The sequence below is a fragment of the Abrus precatorius genome, unplaced genomic scaffold (genome assembly GCF_003935025.1).
Source record: "Abrus precatorius isolate BTA unplaced genomic scaffold, Abrus_2018 Scaffold8, whole genome shotgun sequence".
Classification (NCBI taxonomy): Eukaryota; Viridiplantae; Streptophyta; class Magnoliopsida; order Fabales; family Fabaceae; genus Abrus; species Abrus precatorius.
This window is the reverse complement of record NW_020874428.1, coordinates 19,054,725-19,073,652: the sequence shown is the minus strand read 5'-3', so window position 1 is coordinate 19,073,652 and position 18,928 is coordinate 19,054,725. Positions and strand designations below refer to the sequence as shown.

The 18,928-nt window shown below is 27.6% G+C and overlaps 1 protein-coding gene across 1 annotated transcript; it reads left to right on the top strand.

Moving 5' to 3' along the window:
* The first annotated feature begins 8,043 nt into the window (after positions 1-8,043).
* LOC113848305 (AT-hook motif nuclear-localized protein 28-like) lies at positions 8,044-8,977 on the top strand. Its single transcript, XM_027477764.1, has one exon. The coding sequence runs from the start codon at positions 8,195-8,197 to the stop codon at positions 8,975-8,977; it is 783 nt and encodes a 260-aa protein (XP_027333565.1). The 5' UTR covers positions 8,044-8,194.
* Positions 8,978-18,928: the final 9,951 nt, after the last annotated feature.

Genomic DNA, 18,928 nt, shown 5'->3' with positions numbered 1-18,928 from the left:
AGGGTATTCCCAGAACTGTCAATCAAAATGTTTAACTTTACATGGCTTCAATGTTACTCCAACATCTCCAGTGCATTGCTACATTTCTTGGAAACATTTCAATTAATAAGAGAAAATATTTTATTAATAATTATATAAAATATCATTTTAATTAATTTATTTATTGTTTTTAAAATTTGTAAAAGAAATAATAAGTACATATTTATAATTATCACTTCTTTTACTCCCTTTTAATTAAAGAAACATCGAGCACTAATCAAGGAAACAAAGTAAAAAATAAATTCTTATTACTTTCTTTTCACATTGAAAACGTAAAAATTATATAATGTATTTTTAAGGAATTGAAAAAAATTTAATGTGAAGCAGTAAATACTCTTTAATAAGTGTCCTTAGAATATTGAACAAAATACTTTTTTTTCAATTTTAATTTTCTATTTATATATTTTAAAATTTCAATATAGCATTATTTTCATCAAGGCAAATATTAATATTTTTTAATGAAAAAAATATTATACAGATATTTTATTTATTTATCTATCTATGGATAGATGTTAAAATGTATTCAATACATTTTTATTAAATATTTCTAGTTACTTAAATATTAAATTTAACAAAGGTCTTAATAATATTGATTAGAAACATAAGAATATAAATAATTCATTAAAATAAATTGAAAACATACAAATATTTTTTAAAATGGTTTGTCAACCAGTGCTTTAGTGTATTGGTTAAAGAATAAATAAATATTTTTTATAAAAAAACACATTAATTTTTTTAAAATACTTAAAAAATTTACATTAAATAAAAAAATAAATTAATTATTTAATCTCTATATTAGCACTTGTTCATGGACTAATCCATGTGCAAGAAAATTCGAACTTTTGGTCCTTACATGGAATTAATATCACATTTTCATCCATGTTGTATAGATTTGTCATGATAACATGGTTAGTGACGTGTGTATAATAATCGGATGTAGTACATCAGTCTTCAAATATATTTTAGTTCTTATATGATATTAATCCTACCTTTTAGTCCTTAATAAAGTAAATACCTACATATATACTAGTATTTGGTGTTTACTATTGGCCCATCATAATAGTGTTGGTTGATTAACATGAAGAAACCAAGTAAAAGCTGAAATCAACAAAGGAAAATTGATTATTCATGAGTAGTTTTTATCCTGTACCAAAAAGTGCTTCATAATTAAGTCAATGAATTTTTTGTAGATTATGTTTTGTCTGTTTGTAAGCATCATTATTGCCCAACTCCTATAAAAAGATGTTAAACCTATTAGTTATAGTAAATCTTTTATGAGAATAAATTAATTCAATCTTCTGAAGCAAGAATTATTATTGTACCTTCTATTAGAAGTGGTTCAATGTGTGAACCTTTTTTATTTTACTCTTAAGAGTAAGAATGGGACCTTCCAGAATAGATAAATGATAATTTAATTCATCTTAATCATAGTTCCAAGTATTTTAATCAAATTAAGCAAAAAAGTCACAAAAATTTTGGATATATCTCAATTCATGCAATTAATTTACACCTTCTGCATGTGATACTTACATGCTTATACACCTCAAAGAGAACAGTTTCGAACTTCTCAGTAGATGGAACATAGGCAATATCTACCTAAAACATTCTTTATATTGACTATTATATCCTTTGTTCTAGAAATTTAGTTTTAATTTTTTAATTTATTGGTTTGTGTTATATATAGAACTAAACACATATTTGACAAAAGTATCAGCATTTTTTACTAAAATTTGACCAAATTTTCTCTTCAAGGTTGGGAAATAGGAAAGATTTTTTTTAATGGAATTAATTAAATTAAAAAATTTTCTTTCTTGCATCAAGAAATAGCGATGACCATATTCAAAATTTGCATCTACATACTAAATCAAGTTAATATTTTAAGTAAATTATTGCTATTGTGTTTGAAAGATGACACCTACAGTATCAGGAGAACATGCTTAGCAATATATATAGCAAATTATATAGTTTTTTCAAACTTACATTACTTCATATAATTTATTATTTTTCTTAGGATTACTTACGTACCTTATTTTTCAAATTACATGAAATTAGTTTCAAGTAAAGACTAAAATGTATTATTAGCTTCACATAAAGATTGATTAAAATATACTAATAATTTCCTATAAGAACAACAATGTAGTGTTAATTGAAAAGGAACAGCTTTCATATAACAATTAAAATATAATATTAATTTCATGTAAGGACAACAATAGTAAAAGGAAGAACTTCATACCAAGCAAGATTCGGTTCAATGGATACTTTCATTGAAAAGAGTTTTTCAAAGTGACATTAAGTTTGCACATGCTGGGCATGACATTCATTGAGGACTGTTTGGAACCGTGATTGAATTGCTGTGTTCAAGTTCACTTCTACAACTTCAACGAAGAATTTGGAAGGAGAGAGAAAACAAAACTACATGCTTCCAAGACCAAAAGCAGCATAAAATTGTTTAAATTTGAATTTGTTTCAAAGAAAATATTAATGCTAATTGACGAGATTGATTTTAAATAATTAAAATAATATTTTTAAAAAAGTATATATTATATTCAAATATAATAAACAATTTTTTAATAATTTTTTATATGCTTAAAATTAATGTTAACAAAATTAGGTTTTCAATTATGACTAATTGATTAAATTTAATCACACAATTTAATTATACTTAATGATTTAAAATATTTTTTCAAACTCTAAATCAAACGTGGACGGATTGAGTAAGCTTTCTAAAATAAGGTTTTAGTTTTTATTTTTTACAAATTTAAGGTAAAATTAGTATATTAATTAGTCCTTTAACGTAACTTTATTTTTTTATTTTAATTTGATCATGTAATTTCTTTTCTTTTAATCCTCTGACTGTCAAATGATTTCAAATAGTTTTTTATATGTTAAAAATATTAAACTCTATTAACTTTTTTATTTTACTAATAATCATTATTTATTTCTTTTTTCTTTTTGTCTTCTTTCTTTAATTTCTTCTTCTTCCTTCTCCACTATACCTTAGGTAATGTCAAGTTATTCCCTCACCAAGGGAGAGGTTGTGAATGTTATATAAACAAACAACACCCAAATAATGAACTATTATATTTGGAGCACTTTATCTCTGAACAAAAAACATCACCTATCAATGTTGAAAAGTGTAAATTTATCACTGCATCCTCTCTCAACTGTAGCTAACATTGCACTCAAACTCATCACTGTCACCTCACAATAGTAGCAACGATCGAGAGACCACCATCCTATAAGCCATCACCACATCAATATCCAAACTCATCATCTCTACCACATCATTGGAACAACTACTCCATCATCAAATCACCATTGAAGTCATTACCCAATGGCCATCAATTAGAACTGCTTCACCTCTCACTGCTTCCACACCCCCATCTCTATGAATGTGTGAGACGAGTGAAGGAGGAAGAGCTAGTAGAAGCAAAAGACGATTGACATGATGAATGCACAATGATCAACCCAAAAAAAAAAAGTGAATAAGGTTTAATGTACTTGAAAAAAAATCTAATTTCAAAAATATTAGAAAGGTAAACGATCGCAATGAAAAAATAATAGAGAACTAAATTAAAATAAAAATAAAGTCAGAAAGTTAACCTATACTAAATTTACCTAAATTCGACTAGGGCAACTTAAGTTAGAGAATAATCATGAAAGTTTAACTTAAAAAATTATAATAATTTTAATTAATTAGTAGCATAAAAACTTGTACACTAATAATATACTAAAATTAAACTCTATTAATAATAAATATATTTGAAAAGAATTATAAATATCTTATATAATAAATCCTATTAAAACTTTTTATCTAAATACGATATTGCTAAAAAAGAGCAAAGCACATAAAAGATTTACTCTTAGATATGTGTGGTTCTAGAAGGCATACAAAAAATAATTTGAAAATGTTAGAAGTCGCCAACACAATAAACAAAAAGGATGGAGCCCTAGCACGTTTAATATGAACACTTGGGATATTTTATCTGATAGAATCTATAGTGTGTCATAGTTGGATCCAAAACCTCCATTGAAAACTTTAATGTGACATCAGATTTCCATTTTTATATCCGAATCGATTTCAACTTAGGTTAGATGAAAGAGCAAATTCCATCTTAGGTGCCCAATCAAGCATCGACATTTTTTTACGTTATCTTGTCTTTTGTCTCAATGTGGCTAATATTTTAGTCTTCTGAGACCGCTGCCTCTTCTTTCACCAATCATTACTGCCAAGCATGGTGGCTGTTAACTTTGGAAGATTTCACCAACTTACTATTATATCTTTATATTTCTGTATGATAATTATATAATACAATTTTTATTTATTTATGTGAGTTATGATCGATTATTTTCTTAAGAAATGTAATTATGTTTTTCAAAATATGTTTCAGTAAAAGCATAAAATTTTAATATTATACTTAAAATTCTATATACAATTTATTAATTATTATCATTATACATGTTAATGAATTTTTTTATTTTTAATTATTATTTTTAAGATAATAATTAATAAAATCATCATATAAAATAAAAATAATCTTAAATTTTCCTATAACTCATAAAATAATGTTATATTACATATATTAAGAAAATTGTACAATAAACTACTATAATTATATTCTGATTTTGTTGATTACGCTAAGCTAATTATGTTTGAGGGAATTAAAAACCTTTAAACCGAGGGGAAATCATAGATAAGCACCTTACAACAAATACAACAAATCATGTATTAGCCAATCAGGGGTGAATGACGGTGAGAAGTTAAACCCTAAATTTGATTAGAAATTTGGGGTCCATTCGATGCATATTTTACGCGTACCCTATTCAATTAACACATGTCAACACAGTAGTGAAAAAAATTATAGCCTTCAATCTATTCAACTTTAATGAAATCCAACTGCATTTCTTATCCTTATACTTTTTCTTTTCTTTAATTAGCTAGTAACATTTTCTAAACTTATCTGTTCATGATAAAGCAACAATGATTGATTGATTGATTAAGAATAGTTTACGAGTAATTTTTAAAAAAAGTATAGTAATTTCGGACCTTTGGATAATAGTTTAACAATGAAGTGTAGAAGAAATGTAGTTTAAACAAAATTATAGTTCAAATTATTGTAATTTAATCTCTCTCTTTTTTTGTTAAGTTGGAAGATGTAAAAAAATTTACAAGATAATTTTAACATTAACAAAGTTCAAAGAATAGATTAAATAAAAAATTTTAAAAAATAAATTATAAATCATTTTTTTTCTTCATAGATTATAAATCAAATTTAGAAGATAAAAACTACAACCTTATCATTCAAATATTTAAAACATTGAAATATAATAAATCGTTGTCACTATTCACCACTCCATTGAAGGTGTCATGTTAAGATGAATAAAAAAAATTAAATTATCAAGAAACTAATATTTCAAAGATTAAACTAAATACTATCTTTAATTTTAGTTAGAGAATTTTGATTGCTATAATACTTTTAAATTTTGTCTAAATATTAATTACAAAATTTTAAAAATTAACAAGTTCATTTAACTAACAATATGTTTGATTGAAAGAAAATGAAAAGATAAAAAGGGAGAGAGATAATTTTTTATATATATTTTATTCCGTTTACTTCGAAAATTTTAGAAAATATAACGAAAATAAGAGTGTTAAAATCACTCCCTCACATTTTTAATGTTACATCCAAAATTCGGAGAATTTGAAGAGGAAGAAAAGTGATTTTTTTTATTTAATGTCTAAATTGTTCAAAGATTATTTTTAAAATTTAAATTTGTCCTTATGTTAAAATCTTAGCATCGCGTTCATTGGTGCAATCACAAGTTTCTCATGCATAAATGACTTAGTTTTATTATTTTTTACTTAACAGATTAAGTTTAATTTGTTGACAAACAAGTGCAAAATATAATAGAGTAGTTATTTGGCGTGTTTGGAAAATAATAATCTATTTTACAATAGACTTTTTGTGATACTTAGGTGTTTTTTTTTGGAGAAAATTAAAAGTAAATTTTATCATGATTATTCATAAAAATATTATAAAATATTAAAATTTGAGTTTATTAAAGTTTTGTTGTGTAGTTTATTTGCTTGATTTAGAATGTGGTTGATTATATTGTAGTCATTATAAGATGTGATTTTGCATGCATTAAACCGATGAGTCTATTAAGATATTGTTATGCAGTTTAATCACTTGATTCATAATGATTTTACTGTGGATAAAAGAACAAATACAAAATATGGTTTGGCATACTCATTATAAACCGTGATTTTATGTGTATTATACCGTTGAGTCATCATTATTTTTTATGCTACTTTTATAACGTAAAAACATATTGGATAACTAAAGTAGCATTTGGATAACGTCCTGGACATTGGAGACACATACACTAAGCAATGAAGGACAAAGATACTAATGTTTGTATTTGTATTTGTGTATTATGTTTGGAAGTAAGAACATAATGTGGTGTATTATGTCTTATATTATATTTGAATATAAAAATTATGATGGTAATCTATGCAATTTTTAAAAATTATAAGAAATATTTTTGTGTTTAGAAATAAACTCTATGTGTCTCTAGAGTTGGGATACTAGTATTTCTTTTTTCAGAAAATACACTAGTGTCTTTCAAAGTTGTGTTTTACATGTTCTTTGTGTCTCTGTTTTTCTAACAAAATATTAGTCAAACATAATACGCGTGCTTCTGTATCTTTATGTTGGTGTGTAACAACCAAACATTACCTAGATGAACAAAGTACAAATACTTTTAAGAATTGAGCATGCCGAAAATTCTAACTTTATTAAACAATTTATTAGAATAATGTGAGACAAAAAAGAAAAAGAAAACTCTCATAAGATTTATCAAATAATTCATTAAAAATATTTTATCAATAATTCTCTTGTCATAAAACGTATAATAATAATAATTTTTAAAATTAAATAAAGAAAAAAAATTAAAAGTAAAGATTCTTTCTTCTTTCTCTTTCTTTTATCAGACAATTTGTTTTTAGTTCTCTTCTCACCGTTCGCCCCTTCTCTCCTTTTTATTAAAATCTTTCTTTCTTTTTCCATTGAATTGAACACACTCTAAAGGATGCTTGTCAATATCTTAGCAAAAAATAATAATGAACTTGGCAACTGCAAGCGGACCAACGTATGATTAATGGGTAAGCTGAGCTGAGTCAAAATTGTCTGTGTTTAATTGAGTTAATGAATATCCTCTCATATTTATGAGGGGATCTAGCCCGATTACTGTCAAATTTTAGGTCTTCGTAAAAAAATAATGTGATATACTTGTGTATAGAAATCACCTATTCTAACTCAAGAAAAATAAATTTTTAAAGAACTTTTTAATTACAATAAAGATTTTAAACATATATATATATGATAGACATACAAGGCGCCATAAATGAAGGTTATTTGTCGTAAATGAAATGATGGGGAGTTTGAAAATGCAAAAGTACAACTTAGAATATGTCACATGGAAGAAGGAAGAGAGAAGGGTTTCACGTCAAAACAAGTGACCCAAAGGGTTTTGAATTTATTGTAAGGATGTGTGTGCGCAGGAAAAGGGCATCCCCCCATGACCCAAAATCTATCTATCAATCACAGCAGGGTCCTTATCAGCTCATCCAACCCCCTGTACTACTCAAGACAACAACGGTGAAAATCCCATAATCTTATTTCTTCATTCAAATTTATTCAAATTATAAAAATGAATCAAATTTGTTCTTATAAAAATGAGTTCATATTATAATTAAAAAATGTATGTTATAAAGTGTGTTAATAGAATTTCTCAGAAATAATCCTATATGCCCCTCTCTCTCTCTCTCTCGTGTCTTATCTGTCAACGTGGGACCCCACTCTGCTCCAACCAGCGGTACCATTAGTCTTTACTTGGTTTCCAAGCTCACCCACCTTAGCTCTTCCTTTTCTCTCTCCATTATATGTCTCAATAAAACCCCAAATGACCATTCTTTAATGAACAATTCCAACACCTCTTTTTTCTCTTGTTCTCTTCTCCCACCTTCACTCTCCAAACCCCAAAATCTTGCACCAATCATAAACTCTAAATTGGGTAACCCAAGTTAGAGAAAACACACGTGATGAAAGAAGGGCTTGAAGATCAATAGCCAAACGCTTGAAGCAACATCGCCATGTTCTCAAAACTTCATCCACAACATCATCAACAACAACACCCTTTTCAATTCTCCAGAGAATGTGAAGATGATGACAGCCGGAGTAGTGGTCCTACTTTTGTTGCCGCGCAAAAACAAGTTTCCCCCAGCAGCGGCGATGGGGCCACAATTGAAGTAGTGCGTCGCCCCAGAGGCCGCCCTCCCGGCTCCAAGAACAAGCCCAAACCGCCTCTTATAATAACACGCGAGCCCGAGCCCGCGATGAGCCCATTCATCTTTGAAGTCCCGGCTGGAAGCGACGTCGTAGAGGCCCTAGCCCGGTTCAGTCACAGAAAGAACACGGGCCTGTGCGTTCTAACCGGTTCAGGAACCGTCGCTAACGTCACTCTCCGTCAACCTTCCGCCACACCCGGCGCCACCGTGACGTTCCACGGTCGCTTCGACATCCTCTCATTATCCGCGACGTTCCTCCTCCACGCCTCGCCGGCGAACCCCCATGGCTTCTCCATCTCCCTCGCCGGACCTCAGGGGCAGATCGTCGGCGGACTAGTCGTCGGCCGGTTACTTGCCGCCGGGACGGTGCTCGTGATTGCCGCGTCGTTCAACAATCCGTCGTATCACAGGCTGTCGTCGGAGGAGGACGCGCGGAACAATTCGGTTTCCGCCGGCGGCGATGCGCAGTCGCCGGCGGTGTCCAGTGGCGGTGCAGAGAGTGGGCACGTTCCGGCTGAGTCGTGTATTTATAGCAGTCATCTTCCCTCGGATGTGATTTGGGCTCCAACGGCTAGGCCCCCTTTCTGATGTTAATCACCTTAATCTGTCGTCATTTTGTTAATCATAAGTGCTTTCCGTTAATTTTTCTCTTTCTTGATTGGTTTAGTTGTAAGGTTGCTGTTAGTTTATTTAGCTCTAATCCCAAATAGAACACACTGGTTTACTTTATATTTTTGAGTAATGCTTATTGCTTAATTTCTATTCTTTCCTGGAGCTCATGTTTTTAATTATATTATAATTTCATCCGGTAAGAGATTTGCACTTGATGTTACCATAACTCGATAAAACTTAAGATTTATTTGAAAATTAGCATGAATAATTATTTTAAAAAGTTTTTATCTTTCTGATACTGTACTTGCTTCGTCCTGAGGATTGCTGCTGACATTTTGCTGTTGCTCGTATGAAATTCTTTTTTTTTATATGATTTAGGGTCTGTTTTACAGACTGTTTTTGAATTAATTATAGTCGTAATCATAATGTGCATTGGTTTACAGCCTATAAATTATGATCATTTATTTCATCGGCAAAATTGATTGCACAAACTTCAAACGGCAATTCAAACAGGATAAGGAAAAAATATTCACTTTCTGAAAATAGAAGTTTCACCGCATAAATAAACTAGCTCTTAATTTAGTAAACCTTTTAATAACGGGTTTTAATTTTGCATGAGAATATGTACAAGTTTACGTTTTATTTTAACAGTAGTAACTTTTGTGATAAATTTATGTTTATAAATTTTAACGTATTTTACGTACTAAACCTTTCTTCACGTAAAACTTGATTAATTTTTTAGATCATAAGCGAATTTGTTTTGTTTTAACTTTACTTTTTAACGGAATTAATTAGGATTGAATTGAACGATTTATCTGTATAGTTAGAAATTAAAATGAGAATTTAGAATAATTGGGAATTGAAGTAACCAATAATATAGGGTTACAAGCATTGTATGGTTACTTGACTAGTTGTTTATGTTTGTTATAAAATATTACTTTAAGAAAGAATATAAAAGTACTAGTTAAAAAAACAAAGCAAATTTTAATATACATATAGTTGAATACACAACTTGAAACGTCCAGAATGAACCTTTCTGGTGTGTATGGGACTATATATGGGGCCACATTTGGATTACATAGGTAAATTTAATAATTTAGGTAGTGGGTATTTGAGTGATTTGGAAAAGGGTAAGTGTTGGTGGTTATGAGATAATGGTATTTGATATTTGCTTTGAGGACTGAGACGGGAATATCTGTACACGCTGCTTCATTGCAGTGTAGCAGATGCGTTATTGGATGAAGAAATCTGAGTCTGAGTTGCAAGTTGGTGACTGCTACTGGGAATAGCTTTCTTGATTTGGAAAAAGTGTATGGCAGTGGAGAACGTGGCTAGGGTTGTGCTTGCCAGTTTCTAACATCACCACCTATCTCCTCTTCCTTCTTCCTTGGTGCGTTGCACTGTTCACTAACCAAAATCTCTACCTCACTTTATTTTCTTCCTTTATATCTAATCTATTCTGTACTTGTTTTTGTCTCTTTCTTGGTTTTCTCTATCACTTCACCGGAAAAAAAATATATTCTTTTTTAGTTATTAAACAATACCATATAAGACTTACTATATATACATAAATATATTATCTATTTTAATATAACCGGAGAGAGTTTAATTTAGATCTTTCTTAACTAGGGTAATAAGATGGAAGAGAGAGAATATACGAAAATATTATTATTGTTTAACTAAAGAGAAAGAGAAGCTTGAAAAGGAAAAGGCAAGTGTAACTTGCTATTGAACACTTGCTAGGACTGTGCATTTTCTTTATTGCATCATCACGGGGGAATCTTATTCTCAAGCAGATGGTTCTGAAAATTCCTAAATAGATGACATCGTTAGTGAATTTGAGGTGCATATATCCGTGAAATTTATTGCATCGATGGCACTGATTGAATTGAAGTGGGTCAAATTTTGTGCAATGGATTTCCTGTTAATTTCACATACATGAAATTAAGGGGCTCTCCCTAACCGATTGGTTTTCTTTGTTAATAGTTTGGAATTGGAATAGTTGACAAAGATATCAATGCTGCATGAGTCATCACCTTGCATGTCAAGTGTTCAGTGATGCCTATGTCATCCATAATAGTATGGTGGATCTATCTGTCTTCTATTTTTATGCCGCCATGCTTCTTTATGAGAATTGAGAAGACAACTATATAATAATTCTTCTGTTGTCTCACTCACTGGTTCACATGGGATAGATGTTATAAATGATGTAATGTCAAAAAAGAGATAGAGTCAAATAAAAAGATACCAAATAAATGTTGATATTATTTAGGTGTTTATATTGATAAATTTTCAAACAACGTGTATTTAAAAGGATTAACTTCAGTTTTAAGTTGAGTTTAAATATTTATAAATAAAAAAATTTTATAAAAAAATTCAGTTATTGTATTAAAATTATAAAAATATAATAAATGCTTTTTTTAATAAAATTTTATTATTATTAACAACTTATCTTCCATTTTTAACAAAATTTTATTTAAAATAATTCAATAAATTTAGTTTATAATTTTTTAAATGATAAAGTAAGATTTTTAGAATTATAAAATATAAAAATAATGAAACTTTATTGTATTACTAATGTGGTGTTATATTATTTAATAAATTTAATATAAAGAGTTGGTACAATAGAATAAGTTCAATTATGTTTAAGTATGTGTGGTTAATTTATTTAATAGGAAGTTATATATTTAAATTTTACTTTGTGGAAATTTTTTTAAAATTAATAACAACTACAAACTGCAAATTAAGATTTTTTTTTTGTTTTTTTAAGTTTAGAGATATCTCATAATCTCTAAAGTTAAAAATAATTATTTAATAAATTTAAATTTTACATTAATTAAGAAAAAACGTAAGTGTATTTACGTCTTTTAGAGCTACTAATTCTTAGTTTGGAAGTAAGGTACCTTTTAGTAGATTTTCGAGTGTGCTTCTAAGTTCTTTATTTCAAAAAATTCTTTAAAACACACAAAAGAATAAAAGTTTGTATGATCAATAAAATAATAAATTATAACCTTTTAAATATAAATTAAATAAAATATTTAAATTAAGTGTAAGAATTTTTAAACTTACATTAATGTAAAAAAATTATACCTTATATATAATATTTGCAAAAATTCAATATGCAAAATGTTTATGTCGTTATATTGATTCATTAATAAAATATTATTATACTTTAATTGAAGGTATATATTTACGAAAGTTTTATAGAACTATTGCCGTCGTTTTTTTTTTTTTTTTTCTATCTCCTGTCACAGAAGAATACTATTTATTTATTTACCATTTCAAAGGTTTAAAATAATAATAAATAATCACAAGTTTTCAATATTACTATTTTTAAATATAATTATAATTTTAAGAGAGCTTTACCATAACAATAGTAAAAAAAACGTTAGAGGAAGCAAATCCTATTTGATATGATTTATTTATTTATTTATTTTGTATAGGAAGACTAACGAAAGGAAATTATGAACTTTCAATATAAATTATTTTCAAAATTTTCCCATTGTAATGTTATAGAAACTTCTTAAATAAATTTAAATTCATTAAAATTTTATGAGTAATCAATTAACTAAATAGCAAGTTCTTATAGGAATAAAGAAGAACAGTTAATTATTAATGGGTATGATATACCAAATTTATATTAGTTACATTCTAATATAAATTTGGTACACATAAGAGTGAAAATATTAATTCAAAAGGAAAAGTATCTATATAACATTTATGAGGGGTAGAAAAATTGCTTGAGAAGAGTTGTATAAAATTTGTTTTTTTAAAGTGGTGGACTTTCATTGACTCGAAAAAATTAATGGGATAAATAATGATTTGACCTATCCTAAACTTATGTAATCAAAGCACATTAAGAAAACACATAAAAAGGTACTTCAATAGGGTACCTTATATGAAATAATAATAAATGAAATCATAGCGATTCTTCGTGAAAGAGTAAATTAATTTATCTCTATAATGTAAAATTATATAATTATAAAAATTATAAAATTAATGTAAAACTAAAACTTACCTCGACATAATTTAATTCTTCTTTATATATAATAGATCAATAAAATATTTATATGAAATTAAAATGTTGTTAATAATTAATATTTTTAGTAAAAGAATAAATTTTAAAATTATGAATTATTAATTAATAAATAATATTTTTAGTGATTTTTTAAAATGATTATAATTCCTTTTTATAAAAGAATTTTTTATCTTTTAAATATAGACCTCTCGTATTAATTACTTTTACAAATTTGACTTCTAATTTATTTAGGCCTATATTTATATTGGAATATTTTTTTAAAATAGTATTATTGTTTTATTCATCTCCTTGAAATAAAATAAATGAAAACACAAATGATATTTGAAATTTACAAATTTCTCTGCCTTTGAATGGAGTATTATTCTTTCACCTAAAACATAATTCATAAGAAAAAAAAGTGAGAACAAATAAACAAAAGTGAAAAAATGTATATTCCTTGTAAAAGAAATCTCCTAAGACAAATAATTCATATTTAGTTGTATTAATCGGAATACAAAGTTAACTACAAAATTAAAGGCCTCATGCATAGTTCTTCTAAGTTCTCAGCACTTTTATAACAATTGACCATTTTTGCTTATCCTCAATCCCTGGCGCTCTTCTCTCTGTAGAACTCTTTTTGTTTTCACTTGAAAAATTTGCCAAAGTCAAACACTTTGAGCAATATCTTAACAAGAGTGGGTGGGATCCTCTTTGATATCATTGCCACTATGTCAAATTTTCAAACCCTTAGTTGGGCACTAATACCATTCTCATTTCCTTTCTTTTTACCCTCTGCAATGCCCATTAATGATTCCTGTCTCGTTGTCTCATTTTATTTTGACTTTGTCGCCTTTGTGTGTCACAGTAATTTTGCCTTTGTACTATATTCATATATACAAATTATTAAATGGTAGAATTAAAAATCTAATAATGTTTTAGTATAAACTTTAAATATCAATATTGATAATATAAAATTATATCATCGATTTAACTTTTATTAAATGAAAATATAGTAGAGACTAATTTAATATTTAATTGTTAATAAATGATAATATTTTTAGACCGTTCATTTGGTTTATGCACATTATAGATACTTTGCATTTGGATTAGAAAAGGCAAAACAAAGCAAAAGATATATTTTCTGCATTTACCAACCCACTTTAGCTTTTCTTCTGCTCGTTTACTCTAACTATTGTTTGGTGCGATTCAAAGGTTTGAATCTTCTCCCCACCAAATTAAGAAAGTTGAACCATGGTACACAAAATTGAAAAATTTCAAGGATTTCAAAACATTCAAAAGATATGATATGATATATTATCAACAATAACAACGCTACTACAATAATAACAATAATAGTAATAGTACAATCTCGTGGAAATTTTTGTGGTATAGGTCGTTGCATGAATCAAATCATGAACATGACATAGGTTGCTGGTTTGTCTTATTGGAAAATATTTTCAAACTTTTGTACTCTTCCCATTATAATTATAGAACCAAACATGTATAATTATATTCTTTTAATTTCTAAAACAACCTTCAAAACAAAAATGAAAAACTATCAGATTAAAAAGAATAACTCTTAATTGAAGAAGTAAATTTTTTAAGGATACCAAAAAATTACTCATCTTATTGGTGGGTATCAGCTAATAGGTACTATATAAGTTACGGTCCTTGCACTTTGCACTTATTTATAATTTGAGAGTAAAAGGAACAAAAAGAAAGAAGAAAGAAAAGCTTCTTTATGGCTGATAACGATATATATTCTGTATGTATGGGCGGCAGCAATTGTGTTTGTGCCCACTGCCCACTATTGCAACACATGCATCTTATCCATCGCCTCCATCCATCTTTATTTGCTAATTATTTTCATTTTAGAGTGTTTTTATGTTATGTATGCTTTTTCTTTTCTTCATTTTTTTATGGTGGCAGAAATATGTTTGAGTTTACTGTTTAGGGAATCAAGTATCACTCAGAGTTACTATTCACAGCTTGCTGCTATATCTATATTTTAGAATTAAAATTAACTAAAAATATGTGAATTATATTTTTTAATAATAGTTTTTTTTATTCACAGTGTTATTAATTTTATTTTAAATTAAAAAAATTAAAGTTGTTATTTAACTTTCTCTTTTTATTTTATTATATAATTTTTTTATTAATTTCTCTTGTTCTTTCTCGAAGGCAGAAGCACTTTAGCTAGCCTGTAGCTTTCTTTAGTCAAAATAAATAAATGTACATCCAATCCATGCATATAAACAATGCGTGTATAGTATTTGGCACATTCCAATTCATTGATTCCAAGACTTTCATGCATTTTGGCATAAATTCTAGGGTAAAAAAAAATGAAACTCGGCCAAGTATAGTCGAATTCCACATGTAAAACACACTATTAAGAGTATTGCATCTTCCTATTGTTTTGGAATATATATTGCAAACTAAATAAAATTTTAAATTAACTCTTCAAATTATACACGTTATCATATTATTATTATTTTGTTAATTAACATCATTTTTATAAAATTCAATCTTCAAAAACCAATTCATAATCAAATTAATCACTTCAAAATTGTTTTGTGTTTTCACTTCATTCTTTCATGAAAATGAGTTCGGCATCGATTTTAAAATACTAATTATTTGATAACTTTTTAAACTAATACGATTTGATCGATGAAAAAATTATTTAGAAAATTAACATAAACAGACGTATAATTTTAAAATATTAATTTAAGATTTACTAAATAATAATCAAGAAAAAATAATTCAATAATCTAATATCATTAATTTAACCCAACATCTATGGATAAGAAAGTATCAAACATGTTATCGTGTATATCATTACTACATACATTTTTTGAACAGAAAAACTACCAATCCTCTACAACCTTTGCATAATAAAGCTGTAAACCCTATATATCCAAATGCAACTTTTGATATGACCAAAGTTACAAATCCCATTGTGGAACTATTAATTGTTAACAACTTAATTAAAATCCGGTTCAACATATATCACATCGATGGGGTCAGAGCAAAGACTTATGACAAGATCGATATGTGCAAATGAAAAATTAGTGAATGCACATGTCAATACAGACTCTGACATGAGAATGGAAATAAAGATAGCAAACACGTTGAGGAAGGTCTGTCAAGAGGAATCTTTGTGAAGAAAGAAGAAAGTCCTTCCACTCATCTACATAAGAGATGTTTCAGAGTAAGAGAAATGTCTATAGATGCTCTTATGTACACTCTCTGAAATTACCTATCTTTGTTTCCTACCTTCTTTTATGTTTTCCTGATTGAAAAAGACATGTTTAATTTTTTATATTTTACTTATCTGAAGCAGTCTTAGACCATGTATGCAGGCTGAATCGAACCTGATATGAACAATATTAATTTTAAAAAATAAAAATAAGTATCATTTAGACATTTAACAATACTTATTACATGTTTGACATGTGTTGCACATGCATGTAATGAGTATGACTCTGAGAGTGCGCAACACTTGGGGGAAAAAAAAGTTGGCAGAACATTACCACGTGACAACAGTAGGAGAACTATGATCCTTACACTAAGAAATAAATATTCACTTTTTAGTTTGTTAAGTTTTGTGGAGATGTTATTTTTTAAAATTTAATTTGACGCCTTCTTAGTATATAATGTTATTTTTTACTATCATTTAATTAAAATATATAATAATTATAATTTTTAAACTGTTAATATAAAATTTAACAATTTTAACTAATAGTTAAACCCTAAATTATCAAAGATACAAAGAGAAACATATAAATGAGAAAAAAAGTTTGAAAATTTGGAGAGAGGGAAGGGGTTTAAAGGGTAGGGAGGAGGAGAAAAAATTAATATAAAATCTCCTAATTTAAGAAAGCTTGAAATCATTAACTTAATAGGGTTTTAGATGAATTATAAAACTTTCATATCTTATTTTAAAACTATCAAACAAATATTACTATAATATAAGTTTTTTTTCTTTCTTTTTTTTTCCTCCCAAAAATTAACTCCAAAACAAAATTTAATTAGATAAGTACATTTGAGGTGAAATGTCTCCACAAAGAAATAATACCATGGTTTGATGGATGTACTAAAAGTTGTTAACGCTATTATAAGCAATGCAAAATCTATCCGCAAAAGGCATATAAATATTAAAAGGTAGACATGGGCTAGGGCTACTCATGTAGGTACCAAACCTTAAAAACTTACATGGGCAACTCATCTTTTAATAAACAGTCAGTTAATACTATTGTATTAGAGGTGTATATGGTTAGAGATATAAAAAGGAAATAGAGTATTTGAGTCTCATAAGAACGTTTGCAGCCGAAAAGATCAATTGTCAATAACTTCGTATGAGAAGAATGATTAAGCAAGATTTTATCATTGAACTTGTCTTTGAGTCACTGATTTGTTAGTCATAACTCCCAAGCAAAAAGTTTCCCACTTAATAGACCCGCAATATTCGCTGCTCGTGAGAGTATCCACACTCTTTCGTTTACTTTTTTCCTTTCCTTAATCTTTTCTAATATAAATTGTAGGCATGTTTTTGTTATACTATATAATGTTCTATGTAAAAGTGATTTCTTTCTTAACTGTAACTAATAGATGCACCCGTGCCCCACTTTTAATTTTGAAGACGACAATGATTTTCCTGTGTTGAATTTTAATTTGAAAAACAACACTTCAACTGTACACAATAATTTGGTGTCTCTTGGGCTTTTGACCTTACAAATAGCAGAAAATATATCTGTTAAATTCATTTCGTTTTAACATGATCCAATGAGGTTGAGTTTTAGGCGAAAGATATTAGATTCGATATCGTTTAAACTAAAAATCTCCTTTACACTACACTTTTAATTGTAACACTTTTTTTTTGGTACAGTCATAGAACAACTTAAAATCAGCAAATGGATCCTGATATGCCCTTCCAATATTAAAACAGTTGTTTTAGTTTGCTTTTATTTTCCATGTTCAATTATTTTAAAATGATCTGAATATTGTGTTTGATATTATATATATAAATTTTTATACAAACATCTGAGGATATATAATTCACAATAATTAAAAAAACCATTACCCCTTTTCTTTTCTTTTCTTTTTACCTGGTTTAACTTGCTTAAGAATTTGCAAAACAAAAAGGTAGTGCACGCGTAAGAAATTAAAGAGTGCAGGTATAATGACTAATAGTATTTGTCATTGAGGGTAGATAATACAAATTTTTATTAAAAATAATAAAATAGTATAAAAATATAAATAAAATTAGAATTGTTAAGTGGAAGCAAAGAGATAGGTAAAAGGGTAATTATAGTAGTTGTGGTTATCACATCAAAATTGAAAAGCAAAAATGGGAAGAGATAGAAATGGTAAGCCGAAAAGGAAAAGGCATGGAAAGGGGACAAACTTGAAGTCGTGTCTGTCTGAATGAATAGATGTGGTCGAGAGGTTTCTGTCCCTTTTTTGGGCAAAGCTCACAAATTGGGTCCACATTATCCCTTCGCTTATTCGTTTTGCAAACACATTCACTTCTAACTTATATTACAGGTTTTAGATAATCTAAATTAATAGGTCTTAATATACTTTTTTCCCTTTAATTTAAGTAAAATTTTAATTTTTGCTTTCCTATTTTTTTTTAATTTAATTAAGTCCTTTAATTTTTTAGAATCTTTTAATTTTGTTACATATTTTAATTTAACTAAAATTTTTGAACAGCGATGTTTTTTACAACAGTTTTTTTATTTTACATTTTTTACACGTTTTACTACTAAATTATTGTTTGAAAATTTTAAATTATTATTAAAAAATTCTTGAATTGCTTACAACTTATTTTTTACTAATAACTTTTTTCTTCTTTGTAAATACCTAACAATCGCGATTAACACATCATTTATCAAATCTTATATATATTT

Bases quoted from the DNA above. Each gene is read 5' to 3' on its own strand.
- LOC113848305 (XM_027477764.1), top strand. From the start codon at position 8,195: ATGTTCTCAAAACTTCATCCACAACATCATCAACAACAACACCCTTTT.